At 48.6% G+C, this 26254-nt stretch overlaps 1 protein-coding gene across 1 annotated transcript; it reads left to right on the top strand.

Moving 5' to 3' along the window:
- The first annotated feature begins 19406 nt into the window (after positions 1 to 19406).
- NKX1-1 (NK1 homeobox 1) lies at positions 19407 to 24618 on the top strand. Its single transcript, XM_063337214.1, has 3 exons — positions 19407 to 19881; positions 23798 to 23982; positions 24061 to 24618. Exons 1-3 carry the CDS (start codon positions 19407 to 19409, stop codon positions 24616 to 24618), a joined length of 1218 nt encoding a protein of 405 aa, XP_063193284.1.
- The last annotated feature ends 1636 nt before the right edge of the window (positions 24619 to 26254 follow it).

Here is a 26254-nt window from a genome sequence, read left to right as displayed (position 1 = left end):
TATTTATAAATAAGCACAACACAAAACTGTGCAAATAAAAAAATCCTATCCAAGATGGCAAATTTTCTGCTTTGATGCCTTTATTCTGTGAGAACATGAGCAGATCCTGTACTTTTAATAGGCTTAATTAGTATCTGAAAAAATTACTGTTGCCTTAGAAATACAGTTCTGCACTTCAGTTCTGCCATATTTATGCAGTAATTAGTATAAATGCAAATGATTAAACATAGAAGCCTGCAAAATTACCTTTGTAGTTAGTTGTATGTAACATAAAAGCAGCTTTCAGTCTCCGAGATATCAGTTTATAATTACATTCATAAAAATAAATTACACACATCAATTAATTCTACAATGGTTACATAAAAGAAACCAGACTTCCCTTTCACAAACACTTTTTCTACTTTTTCGCTTTTACTCAGGCAGTGGAAGTTATAAGTTTGTACACAGGCTTTTCTAACAGCAGACTCTCAGCCTGACTGGTTGCGAGGAAGTCAATGAGAAAATTCTCTATTTCAGTGTGAGATCAAGGCCGAAAGGTGGGAAGTGAAGGAGGTAACTGTATTTTTAACTGATTAACACACACTGAGAGCCCTGCCTTCTGCATGGCATTTCTTCATGGCATTTCCAGCTACATGGTACAAAAAAGGAGGCGCACATGCTGCCGAAACGAACGTGCTGCTGGGCAGCTGGGGAGCTGAGGTCAACTACTGCCTCACCCGCTGACCTTCTCTGCAATTAGAGGTGTTATGGAATAAAGTGTGGGAGATCAGCATTTGTCTTCATTCAGACTGGGAACAAAGCCTGAAGAGTTATAATTCTCACTGAAAAAAAAAGAAGAAAAAGAAAAAAAAAACTTGAGGGAAACAAGTGCTTTGGTTCAAATTAAACATTTCACTGTAGTTCCCTCTGTTTTTATTTTGTATAAGACAATATCTGCTTTTCAAAATGAAAAATCATTTTAAAAGTAAACCTACAAATTAAAAAGTTCTGTACAGGGATGGTACATTTCACCATTGCCAAGACAATGGTTATCAGGAGATAGCTCATGTTGATACTGTTCTGAAAAGCAGGTCAGTAGCAGTCGGCAGCCTCCATCAGCAGAAAACTGGATGTTTCGCTGTATTTGCCCTTCAACACATCCATTAGCCTATGGATCAGTTTACTCCCAGCTGGAAATCGTGGTACTCAGGTGTTTTTTTTAAGATTCAGTTATAGGACCTTCTGCAGTTCTTGAGCAGAGGGAACTCTTTAAGACTAAATGTAAAGGTATCTAATTAATTTGTGGGTGACCAACTCCATTTGAGACTCAGGTGCTTCAGTATAGTTAAGAATTGGGACCTTGTTGGCTTCATGGTAGAAGTTTTGCCTGTATTAGGATTGAAATCCACAGTGTCTGTTCAGAGACTCAACCAATTTATCCTGGTAAGGTTCCCTTATGGTGCATATACAGGGAGTGGAGCAATTGGATGAGGGGTAACAGTTTTAAACTGAAAGAGGGTAGATTTAGATTGGATATTAGGAAGAAATTCTTTCTTGTGAGGGTGGTGAGACACTGGAACAGGTTGCCCAGAGAAGCTGTGGATGCCCCATCCCTGGAAGTGTTCAAGGCCAGGCTGGATGGGGCTTTGAGCAGCCTGGTCTAGTGGGAGGTGTCCCTGCCCCTGGCAGGGGGGTTGGAAATAAATGACCTTTAAGGTCCCTTCCAACCCAAACCATTCTATTATTCTATGATATAGCTATTCTGATTTCTGACCCTTTGGGATCTGGCACTTAATTTTGTAGAGAACTCGAGATGCTCAGGTAAGAGATGTTATTTCAATTTAAATTCTTGTTGTTTAAAATATGTCATGACTACACAGTCTGTAGATTATAAACTAAACCTAATTGTAAATAACAAGGAAATAAGGACACTTCTCAGACTCTCCGTGTCTGCCCTATATCATGACACCTAGATGCAGGCACGCAAAAAGACATGCTACACTCCCAGTTTGTCCTCTTTCTGCAGTGGCTATACTGGGGAACAGATAACCAGGATGGATGTGCTCTGCTCCATTAATTTTATCTAAAGCTATTGACCAAATGCAGTGTGCCTACTCCAATCCTGCCAGGCTGCTATTACAGACTCCAGGACCTCATCCCCATGCTGCTATGGAGCAAGGGACAAGCAACAAAGCTATGTCTACAGGAGTCAAGTCAAGACTGCAGAGTGAAAAGTAGGCTTGTAAGCAAGTGTAAATTAAGTGTCTGACTCTCACAGCAGAGGTGATACCAAATCTGGCTTTGAGATTGGATCTCGGGGCTAGCAGCCATCCACACCACTCCCTAGCAAGGGCAAAACTTGCTTATACCACACAGCCCACATATTCACAGACCAAGCAGCTCCCATTTGAGCCAAAGGATTGGGGCAGCACATGGACAAATGAAGCAAAAAATCCAAATCAGGAAATAAAATAGTGTGATAATACACTACTCATATCCAACCATTCTTAGTTTTGGTCAGAAGAGCTACGACTTGCTGCTCTCCTCATAGGGTCTGACACAGCTTTTTATTGCTAGGCAGGGTTATTGCTCCTGGCAGGGTAACACCTTGCCAGTTGGCCCAGTAGACTTTGTGTTTGGAGCCGACAATGCACTGGTCCAGATGGCTCTCTGTCGATGAGCCCCCTTGTCTTGCCTTGGACACAGGCAGAGGTTTTGAAGAAGCCCGCTTTGCACGGGGGCAGTAGTGTAGTACATGGAGCCTTGCATGCTCTGCACCTGTGGGGTCACTCCAAGGGGTGAGGAAATTCAGATTTCCTGATGGCACACCCTGGAAGGCAGGGTAGGGACTGAGCATCCTTCCCTCCTTCACCCTTCTGTGAAGCATCCTTCCAGCAGGGACCCAGGCACTATGGACTGTCCAGGAAGTTGGCTTCAGGGACAGGAGAAATGCAGCTGAAGAGTCCACATTGAGCCAAGAAAAGGACAAGTCCAGCACACAAGTCCCTGTGATGGGACCCAAGTCGCTGTCATGTGTTACCCAAGCATGACCTACTGACCATAGTCTATCCAGATTATGGAAATGCAGATCCTGGGCCCAGGCTATGGCACTAAATAAACTCAAAATTCTCCTTTTCCTACCCAAGGCTGTGCCTGAGCATCGATTTGTGTGCAACTATGTGATAGTAGGCGATGCTGGACAACTGAGGCACATTGGTATTTACCAAGAGAGCAATCGTATCTGCTGTGGGTGCTGCTGGGGAAGTTCAGTACACACCACTCCACGTCAGGGCTGCCTGTAGAGCACACGTGCCACCACATCGCTCCTGAAGGAAAATAGGGGCCTTTTCGATTCCGACATGAAGATTTAGTCACAACTCAAGGTACCTGGGACAGATAGGAGAAATTGGTCTTAATTAGCTAAACAGACTATATGTGCTACTGCTCCACATTTATGTGGTTAAGGGAACATATGTCCAAGGAAACAATTTTGTTGTCGCTTCCTTTGTACGTTAGTTTCTAAACAAGTGGGTTATTGTTTTATTAAGGCAGCGAATTCCCTGATTGATGGCAGCATTCGCAGGATGACCTTGTCATTGTTTTCTCAAGTACTTGTAATTGTTACAGTGGAGAACATTGGGCTTTAATTATCTGTGCTAAAAACTCATACACTCTGGTTACACTCTGCTGATTGTATTGGATACACTACGATATTTATTTGCCGAAGAGGGAAAAATGGCAACGGCAAGTCAGTCTAAGGACTCTCACAAGAGAAAGTAATGGTGGATATTACAGGTTCCTAAAATACTGTAATAGCATATAGTAATTCAAGCAAGCCTGGTAATCAGTTGATGCTCGGGTTCAGTACAGATTACCTGCTATTGTATCGGGCGGTCTCTCAATCTTGAGAAAATATCTATTAAGGTATAAACATTTAAGCGAAAGAGGTATAGAATGTAAATACTGTGGATTGGCAAACGGTGCATGCTGCACAAATATTATGACTTCTTCCCCTTATTTGAGTATATGTATGCATTTCACACACCCAGCCAGTGGTTAACATTGCAAGACTTCAATTGCCATGCATGCTCATTATAAATAATTTAATTCAGATAGCCTTTCTACGAAGTTCAGTCCCCGTGAGGATTTCCCACCAGCAGTCTGAGCCCAAACTTCTGAACCAAAGTCTGTCAGCAACTGCAGTGGGGGCAAGGCAAAGAGCAGGGCTACAAATCAGGCTTCAAAGACACTCAAAGCTTACAAACATCCATGAAGAACATCGTATTGTCACAAAAAGACTTTGAAGAAGAAAAAGAGATAGCGTGTGTGTGTATGTAAATCAGAGAGATCTATGCCATGCCAGACCCCCATTATTATAATGAGGCTAAAGCCTTAGGGTGTCTGTTGTCAGCTGGCTATAGAAAATAGCCAGATAGTATACAGAAACAAGAGTGTTATACAAAATATGTCATGCAAGTAGAGCTATGAAGTATTTCCCCCCACAAATATATAAGAACAGATCAATTGGAATGCAAATAGATTGTGCGTTAGGCAGTCCCTGAATGTAAAACGGCCAAAGACTTTGACAATATATACATTTTCCCTGTGCTGTATTGCTTCACATACAGTCAGCAGAAGCATGAGTAAATGAGAAGAGGATACCAACAGGTCATTTTCTGGGAAAGGCTCTCATCTGTGGCATTCTCTATCCCACCTCGGACTGAAATTCCTTGATTTGTTTATCCTCTAGAAACAGCATGAGACCCATCTACTTTCACTGGCTTTGGAAAAAGGAGAAGAGTGGCAAAGATCATTTCTCTGAAGGACGGTCAGGTAGCTGTACATGTGTAAGACACAATTCGTAAGTAAAGTGGAAGGAGGAAGGAAAACTCTCAGATGCCAAAGATCCATTTAGTCTAATGAAGATAAAAGCAAAAGCAGAACTGGATGGAACTGAGGCCGAAAAAATTCAGGTTAGAAATAAAGCTGACTTTTCCCCCCTGGCTTCCACTGAGGGCCAGTAACCCTTGGAAGGAACTGCTATGGGCAATGGTTCGTCCACTGCCCCTGGAGCGTTCAAGGCAGAACTCAGATACCATCATTGGAGACACACTTTAATCAAGCTGTAAAAATCAGGCATTTATTTGTTCAGGAAGAACTTTTCACAGAAAGTGGCATGCGAGAGACTAAAAGGAAGATGGTCTAATAACTATCTTGCTTTCATGAAATACTTTGAATTAATAAAGAGGATGAATTTCTTAAGAGTAGTGAGTTGTGGATGAAAGCTGGTGAGTAGCTTTTAGAAAACCTGTATTTTCTAACACATAGCTCTTTTTTCCGTAATTCCAAAGCAATATAATCCATAAATCCAAAGAAATATAATAGACAGAACTGAGAAAGCCAGTGTTGGCCATTATTATCATTGTTATTACTGAACTTTGGGTGGAGTGATGTACGGAAATACTTCCACACAGAGATACAGAACATGGAAACATACAGAACATGTTAAAAAATACACTAGCTCACATTCAAGCTGTGAAGAAGCTACAGTAAAACGCATCTCATGAAGGTGTATACATTTCATGAAGGTGTACACATAAAGAGAAAAATGCCGCAGGCGCCTGTTCCCTCCCCGATGCCTCATTATAGGTGTAGTCGCTGCCATAATATTACTGATGCTCTTGGTTGCCATTTTAATACAACTTTGAAATCCGTTTTTGCCATATTCTGCTGTTTTTCATCACAGTTGGTACTGTTTTGCTCTGTAAGCAGCCCAATTGATTTCAGAGAGGGAAAGAAGGGTGTTCTCATCTGATATTATTTAAAATGCAGAGGGACGTTACAGACTAATTTAACTACGAGTGCTACAGAGATGTTATACGCGAGCAGGAAAACACGCACCGTACTTTGGAGCAATCTAACTCCTGCTTGAATTTCATTATTGACTTCATTTCTATCCTAATTCCTCTATGTCTTCTACCACTAGAAAGTCTTTTTCAAGTTCGTCTCCCAAACACATGTATTATATAAAAGCTTACTATTGCTTATATTGCAAACATTGTATTTATTACAAAAAAAAAAAATAATTTTTACAAATCTATTTTTAAAATTGCTTCAGTCCCTAATTAATCCAGTTAAACTTGCATATATCTACTAGGAATGACTTATGACCCACCATTTCAGCATTGTAGTATAGAGAGAAATGTTTGACATACAAAAACACTGATGCAAAGTGACTTCATAGTTAATTCCTTTCAGTTCACAAAACACACATTCAACAGTGAGAAGTGATTTGGGAATAATTTCATTTGTTATTAAGCTTAACATCATGTGGCAGTATTAAATAAAGCGCATATATTCAAGCCAATTCTTTTCATTCTAATTCTTTCAATTAAACTGAGAATGTGTTACAGTGTGAACTGAGCACAAAGCCACAGCGAGACGCTTGCACCAAATTCTGCCCTAGAGCCCACAGAAAGATGCCGTGCACCGGGAAGATTTTGCACACCTACCTATACCAGCCTGCCACCTTTAACTCCGGAAAGGAAAGAACACCTGAAAGTTATTTAAAATGAAAAACAGGCATAGTCATTGCCAGTGTAGACACTTTGGAGTGCTCTGTATTTTTCTGCTAATGTGACAGACACTTAAATGAAAGAAGCGAATTCACGGCTCCAATAAAACAGTAGCCAAGTCTCCCTTACCCTTATTTTATTTCTAGCAACGGTAATAAAATGGCTGTTTATTGGGCTTTTCTTCACTCTTCTTTCCTCTTTGTTTTGCAATCAAACAAAAATGTTATTTTGGGGGACAGTAAAATAACTTATTTTATTAAATTATTTTTTCCTGTGGTTCCACAGTAAATGATGGCCAGATTTTATATATGGTACAGATGACAATATTTTCTGCTTTGGGAAATACTTGGATTCACTTAAAGGGCTGATGTTTTACTCAACCGTTGAGGAAAAACCAGCTAAGGGTGAAAAGTAAAACTGTGGAAAGGCCATAATCACTGAGCACGTGGTAATGATGACAAAGCTGTGCTAGTTAGTTAAAAATACCCATGAAATCTGAAACATGAACAAAATAAATATAGTGTGCGCCTATGCGTGAGATATGGGTTTCCTATTGATTCTCCATCCTTGTGAAGCCATGCAAACAGTTTCAAATGAAGGACCAGTATATGTGCACACAAAGTATATTTGTGCACATATAATTCCCTGGGGGCTGCCAGAACTCGTGTGTCACCGAGCACCCACAACCCCCCCTTGAAGTCAGAGGTGGAAACAGACACTCAACGCTTTTCCTTGAGAGTCATCCCTAGGGAGGCCAAGGCACCTCAGAGCCCCCAGCCACTGCGGGGGTGATAGCCCCTCGGCACAGCTGGTAGAGTCATAGAATCATAGGGTTGGAAGGGACCTCTGGAGATCATCTAGTCTAACCCCCCTGCGAGAGCAGGGTCACCTACAGCAGGTTGCACAGGAACACGTCCAGGTGGGTTTTGAATGTCTCCAGAGACGGAGACTCCACCACCTCTCTGGGCAGCCTGTTCCAGTGCTCTGCCACCCTCAAAGTAAAGAAGTTCCTCCTCATGTTTAGGTGGAACTTCCTATGCTCAAGTTTGTGCCCAGTACCTCTTGTCCTGTCGCTGGGCACCACTGAAAAGAGCCTGGCTCCATCCTCCTGACACCCACCCTTTACGTATTTATAAGTGTTGATAAGGTCTCCCCTCAGTTGTCTGTTTTCCAGACTGAAGAGACCCAAGTCCCTCAGCCTTTCTTCATAAGAGAGGTGTTCCAGTCCCCTAATCATCTTCGTAGCTCTCTGCTTCATCCTCTCCAGCAGTTCCCTGTCCTTCTTGAACCGGGGAGCCCAGAACTGGACACAGTACTCCAGGTGCGGCCTCACCAAGGCAGAGTAGAGGGGGAGGATGACCTCCCTCCACCTACTGGCCACACTCTTCTTGATGCACCCCAGGATGCCATTGGCCTTTTTGGCCACAAGGGCACATTGCTGGCTCATGGTCATCCTGTTGTCCACCAGGACTCCCGGGTCTCTTTCAGCTGAGCTGCTCTCCAGCAGGTCAGCCCCAACCTGTACTGGTGCAGGGGGTTATTCCTCCCCAGGTACAGCACCCGTCACTTGCCCTTATTGAATTTCATAAGGTTCCTCTTTGCCCAGATCTCCAACCTGTCCAGGTCTCTCTGTATGGCGGCACAGCCTTCTGGTGTGTCAGCCACCCCCTCAGCTTTGTGTCATCGGCAAACTTGCTGAGGGTGCACTCTATCCCCTCATCCAGGTCATTGATGAATATATTGAAGAGGACTGGACCCAGTACTGACCCCTGGGGAGCACCACTTGTCACTGACCTCCAACTAGACTCTGTGCCCCTAATCACGACCCTCTGAGCTCTGTCTTTCAACCAGTTTTATGTCCACCCTACTGTCCATTCATCAAGCCCACTCTTCCTAAGCTTCCCTATGAGGATGCTGTGGGAGACCGTGTCGAACGCCTTGCTTAAGGCAAGGTAGACCACATCTACCACCCTCCCCTCTTCTGTCCATCCAGTCATGCCATCATAGAAGGCTATCAGATCAATCACGCAAGGAGAAGTGGAGAAGAAGGGGGTTAGAGGATTCAGATCTCTGGCATTTGCAGAGTCATTCCAGCAGATATATCCTGGTTCCTCAGACCTGTGTGCATGTTCCTTGGGTGGACCACACATCCTGGCTAAGCCCAGCACACCCTGACACTGGACCAAATGTTTCTTCTCTCGCTCATGTGTGAATTCCCATTAACACTGCTGCGTTCTTACATGAATCAGCTGTGTGGAATTTGACCCATTTCCACAACAACCCTCTTCATTTAATCCTTCTGCGGAAAGTGTCGCCTCAGATATTTGTTTCAATAAAGTTATTGATTTCATATCTTCACCACTTTTGCTACAGTATTTTAGGTCAGTAGGTCACGTGGCCCTGCCTCATCCAATAGCTGTCTGGTCGATACCTTAAAAAACCTCAGTATTGACTGCTGGAAGAATGATCATGCAAAGAAATGAACCTGACATCCGTCAAACGAATTGTGTTTGGCAACCCAAGGGGGTACAAAGTGAACCTATACTGATAACTGGATCAGCCTAATAAAGATACATGTGTCATCAGCTTTAAAGCAATTGACTCTCTTAAAAATGAAATGAAGATGTGTCTGAAACAGTCCTTGGGACCGAGCCAGCGTCCACTAGCCAAGATTCCCCTCAGTTTCAATGAGGCTTGGAATCAGGGTGTAGGACTTAACTGATGGATGAACTAAGAGGCACATATATCTGATACAAACCCATCATCTCGGTATTGCAGTTAGGGAATAAAAGCAGGTTTAAGGAAAAAAAGAAAATGCCAGAACCACCAATTTCATCGAGGCTTCTGCCCTTCACTCAGTCTCCCAAAACACTTGGGGAAGAGTTACGTGTATTTCCATGTTTAAACAGCAAAGTTGTAACCAGGAACCTGGACTGGTTTCTCTGTCTGAAAAGGCAGAAGGAATAGTGCTTTTTACCACCTGCACAATTTTCCTGTGTGCCTTAGATCCTAAGGCATCCAAGACGGGTGGAATGAAATGCCCCATGGAAACACTTTCTTCTGCGCAATAATTAAGGTGCCAATCTAGACGACTAATGTAGAGTAAACAATTAACTTTTTGGACAGCGGAATTAAAAGACGAACCTTGTAATCTGGGGAATCTTTCTCATCCTCATCCACGTTTCATAACCATTCTGATCTATTTTTCAAGTTTATCATCAGAAATAAGAGCTAGAATCTGGCCGGTTTGTGCCCATTTCTGGGTCATCCTCAGGTACAGATTATTCTTGTTGCCTGTATCTGCAATTGGTTCAATAGCCAGAAAATGGGCGTCACAACATTTATGAGAAAGAACCATTGCTACAGACAAACTTATATATCTATTTATGACTTTTTCTCCTTCAATTTATGACAAGCTTATGAAAGCAACATTATATATACAGCTGTTCTTAAATTCCCATCATCCAGTGATAAAAACACCTGAGTAAATGCTGCTTTCCGTGCACAGATGTTAAGCTTGAGCAAGGGCTCCACGTTTGACACAAGCTCTGCTTGGTAGAGAACAGTAGCATTTACAGAATGATACTATTTTCAAAGCAAAGTCCAGTACACTTCAGTTATAAATAGCTGAGGGTGTAGTTTTGTTCGTTATTTCTGTAACCGCAATTACTGTACTGGCTGACGCTTGTTTTAATGTTCTGAGTATTGAAAATTCACTACAAAGGATAATAAATATTATCCTTTTAACTACATTTTTTTTATCTGTAGGGAAGGACCGGATTCTTTGCTGCTTTTGACTTTAAGCTCAGTTACTTTTATGTCTTACCTGCAAACCTTTTCCCTAGTTTTCCCTAATCTCCATAAACTGCTGTCTCACTGATATCAAAAAGGGTGCTCTTCCAAATGTCGCAGTGTTATCAGCCGCTGACTTACCACACTTCGTGAAGTTTTCCTTCGCATTTAAGATTCCTGGCTGATGGAGTTCCCAAGCCTTTTGTCCTGTCTCATTGGCCACACAGTTATCACGTGACAGGTGCCCCATAGATTTCCCTGCAAATACACATCAACATATGTTGCTTGGGTCTTTTGTAGCAATCAATCAATCAATCTGCTCCATTAATATGCCAGTTGTTAATTTAAATAACTCTGAAATTATAAATCAATCCAATTCAGATCCAAGGTGCCTAGCTGAGAGTTCAGGTCCAAATTTTTATGTTGAATATATAGCTAAAATGGCAGTCCTCACTTTGATTTGGCTTTCAAATGCCTAAATTAAGAAACATTTCTCTCTAGCACGGAGGCATACAGCATTTCCGTTGCTTCTTGCCTGATGCAGGTTTCTGCATCTATTCTAAGTGCACAGAAAATGGTTGCAAAACGCTCTAGTATACCCACTTTGTTTTGCTATAAATAGGAGGACATGCTTTCAGTCTGCATTTAGGCAGCCTAAAAAATTACCTTTCCTCCTCCCCAGTCTGGAACTGAATGGCGAATTACCACATCTCAGCTGGGACTATAGTATTAAAGAGAGGAGTAACTGCATGCCTTAAAACACTCCAACCTGGTTGCAGAAGCACATTGGGCAGTGCCTTACATACACTTACTTGAATATGCAGAAAGTGTCTCAGTACTGACAAGGCTGGGACTTCAGGTATCAACAAGGTCTTGCAATAAAGCGTCAGGCAATTCTGCATTAGATCCCCTCCTGGTGTCAATCAGCTGATGGAGCTAGCCTAATTTGCACCAGTTTGTAGAGCTTCCCCTTTGACTTATCTCTCAATTACATCTAAAAGGATAATCTTTTCATTCCCCATGTGTCTCATATCTCTCTCACCTTAATTTCTAAATGCTTAAATAAAAAAATTGTGATAGAAGAGGATTGCTCACCCATCTGAGATTGTCTTTGACAGGAGTCATTCATAACTATGTGCGCAACCTGCGTGCCTCCTCTGTCACCTCCAAAACACACAGTGTTGCGGGGACTTCAGTGAAGTTCTGCAGGGCAGAAGTCTGGGATGTAGCAGAAGTTGGTCGGGTTCAAAAAATTGGTACATCATGACTATGGAAACACCTTGGCACCATTTTCTGTAGCTCAGAGTATCGGCAACACAAGCAGCCCGGAGCAGCCTGTCAATATGGGCAAATTAGGGATGTGGCAGTCTTCCTTGAGTTCACCAGGTTTATTCTACTGAACAATTAAGCTAATAGGGCTGGTGTTTTGGCTTCTTGCTTTGCTCCTGAACTGAAAAAACTAGTAGGCTCAGTTCCCCCTGCCTCCAGCTGCCTCACGCACACTCACGCTTCCCCAGCTCTGCTGGCATTTGAAAATCAAACCACCATCAACAAAAGTTGGAGACATTTTCACTAACTCATCACAACTACTAAGTCCTGGCAGTATTGTTAACCACTTGTCTAAATATGAAAAGTAAACCATTTAGATCTTCTTGTTAATGTACTCCTTTACATATAAAAACAATGAGAGAAGCAGAAGAATCTCTTTTTCTCCCTTCCTCCTTGGCTTGGGTGGGAGAAGGACCTTCATTTGCCCATAGGGTTGTTCTTGCCTGAGAAGGTGCTGTGAGCAGTGCCCTGCAGAAGTTGTGTCTCCCATGTCCATCTAGCAGCTTCTCAGGTTTGCTTTCAATTAGCACCTCATTGCTTTACTAATGGCCTTGGTTAGGCTCTGGCTGGGGAAAAAGAGGGAAATAGGCATGTTGGGTGCAAAGGAGACGTAGGGCAGGGTAATGTCAGCCTATTGCTGGCATCTTCTGCGGACTCTGCTTTGGGTTTCAACTACCAACAGGGAATAATAGCTGGAGAAGGACTGAATCCTATTGAGCTATAACAAGCAGTTTCCCAGAAGAATCTCTGCCGTTGCAAGCATTTTTTTTTTGTACCTCTTGAGATTTCCAGATCTGGACAAGGAATGTCTTATAAGTAGAGCACTGAGAAAAGTATGACCAGGAGAGGCCTATTGAAAATGATGAAATTAAGATGTTACTTGGGAAAAGAAAGGATTAATACCTTGGCTAATCTAAGCATAACTAGAAAATGTGGTTTTCATCATTCTGTACAAAAGGATGTTGTTCAACACACCCTCCTGTAACTAACAAGGGTAGAACTAATATGATAAATAATACACCCCTAGAAAAAGGATTATGGTAGCAGTAGAAGGAGTGATGTTTATAATCGATGTAAAATAGGTAAAGCCCTGAGTGTCACACCTAGAATATTGGTTAGTAACGCTAAGCAAGAAGAGAGTTTATAATTCACAGGGTCTGACTTGAAGTTCATTTGCAGAGAAGGGAATAAAGCCATTTTATGTCGCTGCTACGTGCAATGTACATAAACACTTTGAGATAGATAAATAGATGTATTTACATATATGCATTAAAATGCAGTTAGTTTTTATTCTTTCACGTGCGTATTTGTGTTTTCGGTGTACATTCCTTATATAAATGTGTGTATCTACAGAAAGACGTATCCATGTATTCGTGCACGGTGATATTTATGCCCATGTGCATGTGCCATTAGGGCATGGATGCAGGCGTACATCTGTAACGACTGCACGACCCCGGGGCACCGCAGAGACTGTCCAGATGCCACGGCCAATGTCAGAAACTGTACCTGCAAGGAGGGGCTTAGCAGTATTTGGAGAGAGGGCTGAACTTCATGCCTGAAGAGTCCCCGCATCCCAATATCGAGAAACTTGCTGCTGAGGTTGGGGGGAGTGACGGGAGACGGATGACCTATTGGGGTTTATTTGTTTTTTTCCCTTTTTTTAACATGAATTCCTTAATACAAGCCAAATCTTTTTTTTCCTTCACGAGCTTCCCAGGGATCGTAGCATCTCAGTGAGAGCCAGGCCTCTGCCAAAGCAACGGGTACCCGCATAAAGGAGGGGGGTGGCGGGATGCTATCGCAGGCAGCCCCTCTGCCTGGGAGAAGAGAAGAGCAGAGGTGTGTGCACTGAGTCTGCAATAGCCCTTCTCCTTCTCTCTCGCTCTATCTGAAGTCTGTTGTATATTTGTTCCTTCACGGCTCCTCGTCCTTAGATTAGATTTCTCCTTTCTCATTACCAACCTTAATAGACCCTTCAGACCTCATTCCAGCCCCAGATATTATCTGACCCGTATAATTAATTAATTATAGCCCAAATATTATAGATTATTAAAAATAGCATAACTAATAGTGTAATATCTCAAGCTGTCGACTTTAATAGTCAACATTGTCTTGGTCTCTCTTATCAGGCTGGGACACCCGGTGAGAATATTGATTTCTGGTAATTTTAACCATCATCTGCCATCCTGATGGGTAATTGTCAGATTTTCACCAGAGTCAGAGCTCATTTGAAATCGTTAAACCGTCGGCAAGGCTCACAGTTGATCTTAATGTTTCCTTTTTCTCCCCCTTCAATATGTTTCAGCAACAGAGAGGAAAATAAATAGAAAGAGAGAGCAAGCGAGAGCTGCCTGCGTGCCGGCCATCTGATTTCTCTTTTATTTTATTTTTTCCTGTACACCACCGTCCCTCGCCATGCAGAGGGGCCGTGTGTGCCCCCTCCACCGCCAGTCTCACCCCTCTTTCAACCTTCCCTTAGAAATAACAATAATAATAATAATAATAACAAAAATAATAATGAAATAAATCAGCCGCTGGTCGCTGAAGCACGTGTGTCCCTGATGCCCCTGCAAACGGGACGGTGCTGCTGGCAGTGCAGCACCCGGGCTCGGGAAATGGGGGGGTAGGGGGGGGGTGTGCTCTGCTCCCCCCAGCCAGGCCCGCCCCCTCCTCCCAAGACTGCTTCCCACGCGTGTCTCGACCTTGCCGGGGGCTGGGGAGCTGGGGGTTGGTACCCGGGGAAGGGTGCGGGGAGGGGGGTGTCTCCCAGTGACCCCCCCCCGCCCTCGACTTGCCCAGCATCCCGGCGGGCGATGCTCTCGGCGGAGCGCCTCCAGCCTGCTGCCAGCAAAACAGATCGGCTTTCGCGAGGCGTGTGAAAAAGCCCCTGCAGAGGCGATCCCAGCCGCGATAAGTGACAACAAGGCACTTTATTAGTATTTTATATAAACTCGCGGGTGCTGGGAGATAAGCGCCCAAATTAGGAGGGGGGGGGGGGGGGCACGACGGAGAGCGGCTGCTTAAACGGGGATCCGCCGAGCTGAGGCTTGAAGGGCGACGAGAGACCGTGGGTACAGCTGCCCCTCTCTCTGCGCACCTCCCCCTCCCCCCCCCGCGGTGACACTCGGGGGCATCTCTTCCTCCGTCCCGTCCCCGTCGTCCCCCCCCCAGCAGCACCCATCCCCAGCCGCCCCCCGGGGCTGCCCCCGGGCTGCCGGGGAGCTGGGAGGGAGCCGGCGAGAGGGAACTGTTTAATAGATCCTCCGAGGATTCCCCTAGAGCATTATTTAAACTTCTAATTATGATTCATGTGTGTGATAATATTAATTTAATAATCAAGGAGCTGTGCAGGAAGCATTAACCTCAATTAAGCTCATTACTACCCTAACCTGGAATCCCCAGGGCTTTTAAATCTTCTACTATGAGGACCTGACACTGCATTGATAGAGGGCGAGATCTGCTTCAGAATCTTTTTTTTTTTTTTTTTCCCTAAACCATTTGCCTTCATGGGTAGAGTTAATTAATTCCCTGATTTCGGATCGGGGGGTGTACGGGGTGGTTCCCCATCTCCCCGGGGAGAGCCGGCCATCCCGAGGTGACCGCCTGTCGCCGGTCCTCAGCGCTGCCCTGCGCGGAGAGACACTCGCGGGGCACAAATTCAGGATGGGACCAAGAACCATGTGCAAGGCCGGGGCTGGCCCCGCTGCTCGGGGGCTGGCGAGGCCCTGCTTGCGGCCACAGAAGCCAGGGGCACAAAACAATAATAATAATAATAATAATAATAATAATAATAATAATAATAATAATAATAAAAGAACCCACTCGGAGCAGGACCAGATGAGTTTTGGAGCCCGATTGCGTTCAGAAACAGAACAGGGAAGGCGAAAAGCCCAAGGGACACCCTCCCTCCCCCCCTCAGACGGGCGGATGCGGCCGCGGGAAGCTCCGCGTTGCCGGGACCTCACCGTCCCGGGGCTGCGGGTAGCGCCGAGCGCGGAAGGACGCGGAGGTTCCGCACCTGGTGCAGCCACCGGAGTGACCTTCCTGGCGCAGCGAGGGCTGCTAAATTGTTTTACCGCGGCGATAAATGGCCTTAATTACCCGGAGCTCCACACCCCCCGGGGACGGGGATGAATGGTGAACAGTCAAAAAAACAAAGCGGGGGGGGGGGAAGGAAAAAAAAAAAAAAAAAAAAAAGCATCGTTCGTTGATCCGGAATTTGCTGAAATCTAATTTGAAATTCGGTATTAACTAATTACGTTCGAGGAGGAAAAGCGCTCGTAACCGTGGGAAGGAGCGGGATCTCCCCTCCGACCCCAGCACCCCCCGGCCCGCCGGAGGCCTGGGCTGCGGGGGCCGCCGGGGGCTGGAGAGCAGCGGGGGCACCCCCGGTCCCCGCAGGGTCCCCGGCCGGCCCCCCTTGAAGGGTGAAGGGTGACCGAGCACGGGCGGGGCGTGGGGCAGAGCCCTCTGCGGGGTCCTTCCTACCCTGCCCTTGCAAAACCAGGGCGTCGGATCCCGTCCTAAAAAGCGACATCCCGAGGGGATCCCTTCGCCTCCGGCGGGGCAGAGGCCTCCCTCCCCCCGCTTCACCGGCGGCACGCGGGGCTCGACGGGGACCGCCCGGGGTGACGGAGGGGCCGGTGGCTGCCGGGAGATGCTCTGGCCACCGGCGCCTTCAGGCTTTGGAAATATCACCTCCCTACAGGTATAATTCAGCCTAAGTACGGAGATAACTATCGCTGCGGCGGGGAGGCTTGTAAAAACGCGAGGGTGTTCCGCGTGTTTCTCTATTTACTTCGGAGAAGGAAACGTCTCTGTGGGAGCCCTCCCCAGGGGGGCGAGGGGTCCGGGGCCAAAATGTGGGGACCCGGCTCTGCTTGGCATCGATGCCGCCCTCCTGGGGGTCTCCTGCCAGCCCCTCATCCCCCAGCACCCCTTCCAGCTAGCACCGAAAAGGCAGCGCCCCCCCGGCTGGCTCGCTCGCCCGGGAGAGGCTGTTGCTCGTCCCTCCTGCAAGGAAAATGGAAAGGACTGTTTTCTTGGAGAGCAAAACGGGACTGGTCACCCGGCCGGATCACGGGAGAGATATTACATGTCACAACTCATCTAGGGCCCCATAATCAGCGCTAACTTTCTGGTGAACAGATAACCAGAGATGGCAGATGGATGGAGATTGCACAAATGAGGCTCTAATTGACAATCAATTGTGATTAGGAGCAATAGAACATCTTTATAACACTCCCTTTAAACCGCCAACAAACAAAAGCGCCGGGCGGGCCGGGGACCCCGTCGGGATGGGGCCCGGCCGTGCCTCCCCAGCATCCCTGACGCCCTCCCCAGCTCTGCCTTCTCCCCCCCCCGCCCCGCCCTCCTCCGGGGGGGTCGTATCCATCGGTGCCCACCGGGCCGGTGGTGCCTGCGAGCACGTCGGGGTGAACAGGAGGTGCCTCTGTTTGGGGGTGCTCCCTGGGGACGTGGCTCCTTCTCCTCCAAGCAGCCAGCGCGAATCCGGGAATTTGTGCTAATTTAGCCGCTGTGTATTCTGCACGCTTGGGGACTGTCCCTGCGCAGAGGTTTAATTACAATTAGAATCTTTTTTTTTTTTTTCTAAGATGTACTGACCCAGGGAATAAGAAATACCCTTTACCGCCGCCGCCTCCCAAAAACCGTATTCTCCCCGAAAATGGTACAAATGCAGACGACTACCACAGGAAATCCGATAAAGCCAAGTCATTGACATCTACCTAAACTACCGTCTACTTTTCATAAATAATATCCCAGAACTGCGGGCAGCAGTAATAGGAGGAAAAATTATCCGAAAGAAAAGATTAGATCAGAGGCACGGCCGGAGGAGGAGGGAAAGAGGAGCTGCTAACAAACAAACAAACAAACAGATGGGTGTGTGTTGGTGTAAATGTGTGTACATGCAGATTAAAACTTCGCTCTCGCTGTGTGTTCGTGGCAGCCCCGTCGGTAAGGTCGGGAAAAGGGGGAGAGGTAATTGCCTACCCATGATCAGAGATTATACATACCATTTCAACCCAGGAGGTGATTTATAATTTAAAGATAAAGCATAATAAAGTCATAAAAGGGAAAGGACACTGTTGTGGTGTCTGATTAAAATCTAAAGGCTGGTGTATAATATATGAGCGGGGGCTGTTGTGGGCTCCCGCTCAGCGGGACTCCCCTGGGCCCAGCCCGCTGATGGACTAATCATGTCCAAGCCCTACCAAAATTACAAGCTGATTGTTTTACCCATTATTTCTCCCAACTTTTAATTTCTGCTTTCTAAAGGATCATTGCCCGCGGTAATTGCAAAGGACCTGTCCTTGTATGTGTCACCAGCCTCAAAGACAAAAAAAAATCTAATTTTCCTTTTATGCTTTCTCTATTTTCCTACACCCCCCCTCCCCCTTTTTTTTCCCCTGGCAGCTAATTCAAACTGAGTAGCGACTGGAGCGTCCAAAACAAGAATGAAATTGATATGATCAAAGCTCACAGGACTGTACACGAAAGGGAAAGAAATTAGGTAGGGGAAGAAATTCGGGTTTTATAATTTGCAGATAACTTTTATTCCTATCTCTTAATTTTCCATAATTAAAACCACTTTTCATAAGAGAGTATTTTTTTCGAAAGTGGAAGTTAGGTCTGGTTGGTTATTGCTTTACTCCTGCACGGGAGGAAACAGACCTTTTCTCCCAGTTACTCAGAATTTATTGATCGTCATGTTTTGTCTTGTGCCGTTTAAAGGTGTTCATTTTCTCCCAGCACTTTGTTGGCACATACATTTGATATTTAATTTTAATTAATTAGCTAAGGGAGAGAGAGGCGTGTGAGGGTGGGTTTGTGTCCGCTGACACAAGCCCCGCTCCAACCACTAAACCTCCGTCCATAATTTTCTCCTTTTGTTCTAATTTAATAAAACCAGCAGGGAAGGGAAACAGGTGCTGGGGGCTGACACTTCTGAGCCCGCACACACACACACACACACACACACACACACACACACAAAATCCCCTTTTGATCATCTAACTCCACTATTAGGGATGGAAGACCTTAAGTTCCCATTTTGTGTGTATAATATCTTCTTTATATTGATCCCGCAATTATTTAAAAGAAAGCGTCATCTCCTCCCACTTCTCCAAATAAGGCTATTTAGATGCTTTCCAGATGAGTGGAGGTGTGCTGAAACAGAGCTGACAGCCAAGTATATCACAGCCAACACCATCCTTCATTCGCTCTCTCCCTCTCTGCCCCCCTCCCCCCGAGCACACACTTTCACCGTGTCTCTCCTCCAGTGATGAACATTACAGACTATTATGGGCAAGGGATTAATTTGTAGCCAATTACAATCCAGTGCTAAATATGAATGCATAAATAAGATACAGCCTTGCCTCTGTGTGTATGTGTGCGGGGGGAATGAGGGGGGGGCAGGAGTGCCTGGGCAGCCTGGTGAGGATGATGAGAAGGAAGAAGGAGCGGCTGAGTGGAGGCTCTGAGCCGAGCATCACCTTGTGACTCCCTGCCTCCCCCGGAGGCTCCCGGCCGGCTGGACCCAGCGCAGCACCGGGGAGCTGAAGGCAGCGGCTGGTCCCTGAGCCGGAGCGGGGGCCGGGGAGGAGTTTCCAGCTCAACTTCGCCGGAGGAAGGGGGGGGTGGGGGGGGAGAAGAGCAAGGGAGGGGTGGGGGGGGGAGAAGTTGCAACCGAGAGGGGCTCTGCAAAGAGTCATGAATGTGAGCAGAGACAAGGTCGGTGACATCTCCATCCCGGCAGCGGCAGCCGCGGCGGTGACAGCCCCCGCAGCCGCGGCGGGCATCGGCGGGGAGTCCTGCGGCTTCCACGGGGAAGGCATGGACAGCCATGGGGAGCAGCGGCTCTCGGCCGGCGGCGAGCTGCCGCTCTACTCCTGCCCTGGAAATAGGGACAGGCAAGGGGACAACCAGAGCAACACCCCCGGACAAGAAGGGGCAGTGGCCGCGCTGCCCATGGTGCACAGAACCACCTCCTTCTCCGTGCTCGACATCCTGGACCCTAACAAATTCAACAGCAAAAGGAGGCAGTGCGCCGTCTTGTACAAATCGGTGGGGACCGAGTTCACGCTGGGGGCGGAGGATAAGCCCGAGGACTCAGGGACGGAGCTGGCCGAGCAAAAGGCCCTCGCCGAAGATTTCGACACGTGCAAGAAGTCGGCAGAGCTGATCAGTAAGTAGGTCTGGGGGGCTCGGAGTCCCCCGCCCCGGGATGGAGGGGGGGGGGCCTGCACCCAGCTCCCCGGGGTAGAAGGGGCTTGCATGTTTTTAAAGAGCATCCTTCCCCGGGCGCCGGGGGCAGCCCGCTCCCGGGGCAGTGCGGGCTCTCCCCGCGTTGCTGCTGCTGGACGTAAAGAGGTGGAAAACTGTGTTAGGTCGGGGGGCGAAGGGACGGGCGCATCGCCCCGGGACAGGCCGGGGCTGGCGGCGTGTCCCCGGGCTCCGCACCGGCCGGGCTCGGCGAGGGACAGCACGGGCTGCCCGACCTGTTCACCCCCGGGAGCGGCAGGACCAGTCCCGGGGGCGCCGGGCCGTCTGGGGCGGAGGGGGGCATCCCATCATCCTCTTCCTCCTCCCGGGAAGAGGTAGCCCCGTGTGTGAGCTCCGGCTCGGGCAAACTTGCAAGCGGCTCCCAGAGCTGAGGCTGCAGAGGGCCGGAGCTCGGGCCCCGGGGATGCGAAACCCTCTCTCCGTGCCCCGACGGAGCCTCCCCTCGCCTGGGTTTCCCCAGGTACTTATGACTTCTATGTACCTTCTCCCCAGCCTCCAGACCCGCTCTCCCCGTCCCTTCCTCCCCCGCCTCGCATCCTGCCGCCCGTTGCTCTGGGCGACAGATTCAATTTTCTCTCTCCCCTTGGCTTTTTTAGGACAAATCAGACTAATTGTGACAAAATGCTGGTTATCTCTGGAAAAACAATTAAATTCCTTCGATTACATTTAAGGTAAAATGTGCTTAGCAGCGTAAAGAGGCTGGATAATGGGGGAAATCGCCCCAGAGTGGCATGTAGGACTGCCTGGATCGATATCCTATTATCGAATTGTGCATATCTCTTTCAAGCACCTTGCAAACTCTTCCCTAACATCTAAATTATAGGGTCAAAATTCGGATAATTACTCGATTAAAACCTATTACACTTATTAGGGCTCGCTATTGATCGGGAATTGCATTCGACCCAAGCTCTAGATTGCTTTTTCTTTCTGGGTCCAAATATCCCAACTTTCTCACCTCTAAACACCGCGACTCTGGGGATGGCGGAGGGTTTCCGGGGAAAGACGGTAGTTGTGAAAAATATGTATAGCTCTTCTGTGTCCTGAGGGGAGAGAAGGGGCCGCGAGTGGCGGGGAATAAAGTTCTCGGACGGGGAAAAATAATTTCTCTGGGTCTGGGGCGGGAGAGGAAGATTCGGGGCTTTCTAATCCCGCCATAGCATGACTCTTTCAATTAAAATTAGGCAGCGAAAGAGGTCTACAATCTGTTCCAGCACGAGCCTTTTACAGCAGACGCATTTTTAATCTCTAAAGCAGAAGCAGCAATGGGGCATTAATAGAATTCAAAAGAGAATCTTTTTAAAGCAGTGCGTAGCTGGGGCAATTATTCGTCTAAACTCATCTGACTTTTGTCATACTAAATAGATCTGTGCGATCAGAAAGACTGACGAGGTCAGCCTATCGCTAATCTCCCACTTTTATCTCCAGGCAAGGAGAGAAATGCAACTCTCTCACTTCTCTAAAAAGAAATATATTTGGAGGCATCGGGAAGCGCTGCGCTTCGCCTGCTGACAAGTTTCCCGGACGCTTGGCATGTTTATCCCTTCGGTCCCACCGCCTTAATAATGCGGCAACAATCACCAATAGATCCGGGGACCGCTCGAAAATCACGTAGTTTATTTCCCCTCTTTCCCTACCGTAATTAATATTAGCTCAAGCAGTGGTTTAATTTAGAAGAGGTGTTCCGAAAAGTAGCTCTGTCCGGAGAAGTAGGAACACTCGGAAAATGCAAAATCCTTTTCTGGCAAAAGGAGAGCGAAAACAGCGCTCGTCACACACCCCGCTCGTAAAACTCATTTAACGTTAAAAAACAACAGTTAAAACTCCGTATTAAATTAACATTTAACATCTTCCAGAAACAAAATAGCAAATGCAGCGTCGATGTCCGTCGCCAATTGTATTCGCGCTGCGTTTTTCCATGTAAAGAAAATTTTAGTTGAGCTACGGCTGGGAAAAAAAAAATAAACTCTAAACCAGCCCGGAGACGTTGCCGGGTCCGTAGGTGCGAGCGCGATGTGCCCCGGCGCACGGCTCAGTCCCCACACCGGCCCCCCAGGCGCATCTACACCCACTTTTTAGAAATTGTTGTTGCAAAAATTCCGCCTTGCCGTTTCTCACAAGTTCCACAGGTTGTGGGATGCTCGTTCTCCCGCCCCGTGTCCCCCTGGGGAAAAACTACCCGAGTTCACATCGCGTGTACGGCGGCGACCACTCGCGTTTTCCCTTCGCCGATTCGAAGAGAGAGCTGGAAAAAATTTTTAATGAGCCTCGAGTTATGAAAGGGATATTTTCCGGGTGAAAAGGATTACGATAAACTTCTCTGCCCCTTTTTCTCCTAGCGAGCCTGTCATATCCGACTTTAGCCAAAATCACCTCGTTGAACAAAACACACTATTTTTTAAACACCGCTAATCTTATATACGGGCTTTAGGGTGTCCGGCGTTAGGAGATGGACCAAGTTTGAGGTGCAGTGGCGTGTTCCGGTTTTTTAGGGATAAAAACAACCACCGTACGCACGGGATAAGGGTGATAGATGAGCGATTCACTTTCTATTTGCATTATCTCCGTTAACCAAGTTAAAGGAGCCCTTGATTAGGGGGTTCCCGGAGCTGCCCCCCCGTTGCAGATGCGAGTGGAAGGAAGTTCAGGAATGTCTGCAAGGGCCGGCTAAAAGGCAGGGTATTTCCGGGCCTCTGCCCCCCGACCTGCCTCCCGCAACCCCCGTCCCTGCGGCGGGAGACGGCGGAGAGGGTTCCCCCTCCCCGCCCCCCGGAGGAGTCCGAGCCCCGATCGGGGTCAGGAGGAGCCGGCTCTCTGGAAAATGCGATTTGCTTTCAGGCTTCATAATGACAGAACCATCAGCAGAAGTCCGATAGCCTTAAATATCGGATAATTACCCTGTTCTCCGATGGAGACCCGTTAATTGGAGCGTAATATAAACCCAAATAAATTAAATGACCGTTAACTAGTTTGTACATTACACAAAATGAGTTTAATTAAGTTTGTATCTGCTCTGCTAATCAATACAAGTATTTACTCCACTTTAATACTTCCATCTCAGGAAGTGACAAGAGGTCAAACCAGGAGGAGAAAGGGTTAAAAACGCCAGAGCAAAAGCCAGCAAATCTCCCGTCGATGCGGAGATTCCCGCCACTAAAACTGTTAAAAGCGATGTGACATCTTTGCTGCCCGAAACACGCCTGGCTCGGCCCCGGCGGGGAGCGCGGGGGCTTCTCCCCCGGCCCGGCAGCTCGCCCCCGCCAGCGCCCCGCCGCCGGCTCCGGGGGACCCCCCTGTCGCCTTCCCAAAGGCCTTTCCAGCCCCTGGGTGTTGTGTGGGAAGGGGGTGGGGGGGTGTACCCCCCGCCCTGGCCACGTCTCTGTGTCGGCTCTTGCCGAAGATGGGTAGCTGGGAAGAGGCAGCGCTGGCAAAGCCTCCCCGGCTGGGCAGCCCTTCCCCGGCCCCAGGGCCGCAGCCCCCGGGACGGCCTCGGCGGCGGCTCCGAGCCCCATCCCGGCCGCTTCTGAACGGGTCCTCGCCTTGTTGCCAGCCGGACGAGCTGCTGGCCGCCCAGCCCGCGGGGCACGGAGGGGGCCGGGAAGGGCGGCCCTGCCCGCCGATCACCCCTGTCGCGACAGCAGCGGGGATGGCAGGGGGGTGAGCCCGCCCCACGGCGGGGCAGAGCCCCTGGGGGTCGGTTTCTACCCGCTGCCCACACCCCGGGGAGGCGGCACCGGTGGGGACCGGGGTGGGGAGCGGGCGGGGGCTGTGCCTGGGTCCGGCGGCGGCGAGGCCTAACTGCGGCTGTCGGTTGTCCGCAGAGGACGGCGAGCTCTACAAAGCCGAGGAGTGCGACCTCGACTACAGCAGCCGGCCGAGCCGCAGCCCGGACAGCGAGCTGCCGGACGACGAGGAGCTGTGCAGCGAGGAGAGCAGCAGCAGCAGCGGCAGCAGCGGCGGCAGCACCACCGGCTCGGCGGCGCCCGCTGAAGCCGACCCGGGCCACGTCCACGCCGAGGCGGGCGAGGCGGCCGGCATCCCGCCCCCGCCGCCGCCCCCGCCGCCCCCGCCGCCGCCCCCCCAGCAGCCGCCGTCGGGTCCCGGCGCGGGCCAGCAGGGCCAGCAGGCCAAGCCCAAGAGGAAGCGGACGGGCTCGGACTCCAAGTCGGGGAAGCCCCGGCGGGCGCGGACAGCTTTCACCTACGAGCAGCTGGTGGCGCTGGAGAACAAGTTCAAGTCCACGCGGTACCTGTCGGTGTGCGAGCGCCTCAACCTGGCCCTCTCCCTCAGCCTCACCGAGACGCAGGTGAAGATCTGGTTCCAGAACCGCCGCACCAAGTGGAAGAAGCAGAACCCGGGGGCCGACACCAGCGCGCCCACCGGCGGCGGCGGCGGGGGCGGCGGGGCGGGCGGCGGGCTGGGCGGCGGGGCGCTGGCGGGGGGGCTCAGCCCCCTCAGCCACTCGCCGCCCATGGGCAACCCGCTCTCCATGCACGGGCCCGGCAGCTACGCCGGGCACCCCGCCGGGGGGCTGGTCTGCGCCGCCCAGCTGCCCTTCCTGCCCAGCCCCGCCGTCCTCTCGCCCTTCGTCCTGGGCTCCCAGACTTACGGCGCTCCGGCTTTCTACACCCCGCACCTATAAGCCCGACACCCCTTCTTCTTCTTCTTCTTCCTCCTCCTCCTCCTCACCCTCGGCCCCTTCCCGCTGGACCCCGCCGCCGCTCCGGGGCTGCCCGGCTGGGCGCTTGGGGGGCCGGAGGTCGTGCGGCTTTTCCCCCCTCCACACGCTCCCCCGAAAGGTGAAACCGAGAGCGGGAGGGACGGGGGGTCCAGGGGCTCCCGCCCCTCAGCACCCGCAATCGTTTCTACGACCCTTTTTATACGCGATGTGTCCGGACTGCGCTTCTGAGGGGAGGAGGAAAACCTCCCTCCCCCGTGTACATACAAGTAGATGTAAATCATCGTTACCTGTATTTTTATTTTCACCGTCCTTCGTTGCCGTGTGGGTTTGATTATTATTATTTTTATTATTATTATTATTGGTTTTGTTTTTATTCTGGTCTGGCCACTCGTAAAAGACTTTAAAAAAAATAATTATGTACCCATTTGACTCTCAGGGTAAAACAGAGAACTTATCGGTCCTGTCCCTCGACATTGCTTGAAGCAACGACGCGCCGCTTCCTCCCGTGACCTCACGGTGACGACGGTTATTTTTACATACGTCGCTCTTCAACGAAACCCGAACCTGGAGGAGCCGCCGCGGACACGCGGGGAAGGGGCGGCGGGGGCGGCCGCTGGGGCGCCGGGTTGTTTTTTTACGTTAATCATTTCTGTATATTTCTGGTTGTTACAAAAAAAAAAAAAAGTTTTAACTTTATAATTAATGTATAAGGTATGGGAGTAATGAGCAAGAGATGATATAGAAAGCACTTTGTTTGCTAAACACTTTAAATCAATCAATAAACTTTAAGGAAACGGCGGCTTTCCGTGGTGGTGAGTCCCTGGTTTTCGGCTGAATTTCTGTAAGATAAGGTTCCTCTGCCAAACGCCTGGCTCCTGAGGCGTTTGGAGGGATGCCTCGGACCATCCTTTTTTTCGTTTCGTTTACTCCGAGAGCGTATTTCTTAAACGCAAATAAACTTTATCCTTCTCGTACGAGAGAGAGGGTTATTTCCTTTCTTAGTTCACTTCTTTGCATTTTCTGAATTGGCTTTGCCGATTGCTGTTGTGCAATATTAAGAACAAAGAAAAATTAATATTTTTTTTTTCTCTCAGAGAATCCGAGATCTCTCCTGTGTTTCCGTAGACGGGGAGTCTGGTGTTTTGGGTTTATGTAAATTTAATAAATCGGCTCTTTCACTCAAATCCCGCCACTGTAAAAAATAATCTTTCCATCGCCTTTCCGCTGATTACTTTTAAACTAGTATCAAAGTCGGACTTTTATAATCCTTACTGTATTATATTTTTTCATAATTTCAGAGAAAAAGCCTCTAACCCTGCGACCATCCCGAGCTGGCTACAGCTATAGCACCAAAGGGACACTTTTATTTCTCTTCCACACTCCCTGCGCGATCCCAAAGTTCACGCGGGGAAAAGCTCTCTCTTTCCCCTGGTTTTTGGTGTGTTGTGGGTTTTTTTGGCTTGGGGGTTGGGGTTTTTTTGTTTGTTTGTTTTTCAGGCCCAGAAGTGGGACGACAGCCTTCCTAGGGGCGATTTTAAGAAACCGGCGTTTTCCGGAGCGATTTTTGGGGAGCAAAGAGAGGGGGTGAGCGCCGAGC

The sequence above is a fragment of the Chroicocephalus ridibundus genome, chromosome 5, assembly GCF_963924245.1.
Source record: "Chroicocephalus ridibundus chromosome 5, bChrRid1.1, whole genome shotgun sequence".
Classification (NCBI taxonomy): Eukaryota; Metazoa; Chordata; class Aves; order Charadriiformes; family Laridae; genus Chroicocephalus; species Chroicocephalus ridibundus.
This window is presented reverse-complemented; position numbering and strand designations above follow the sequence as displayed.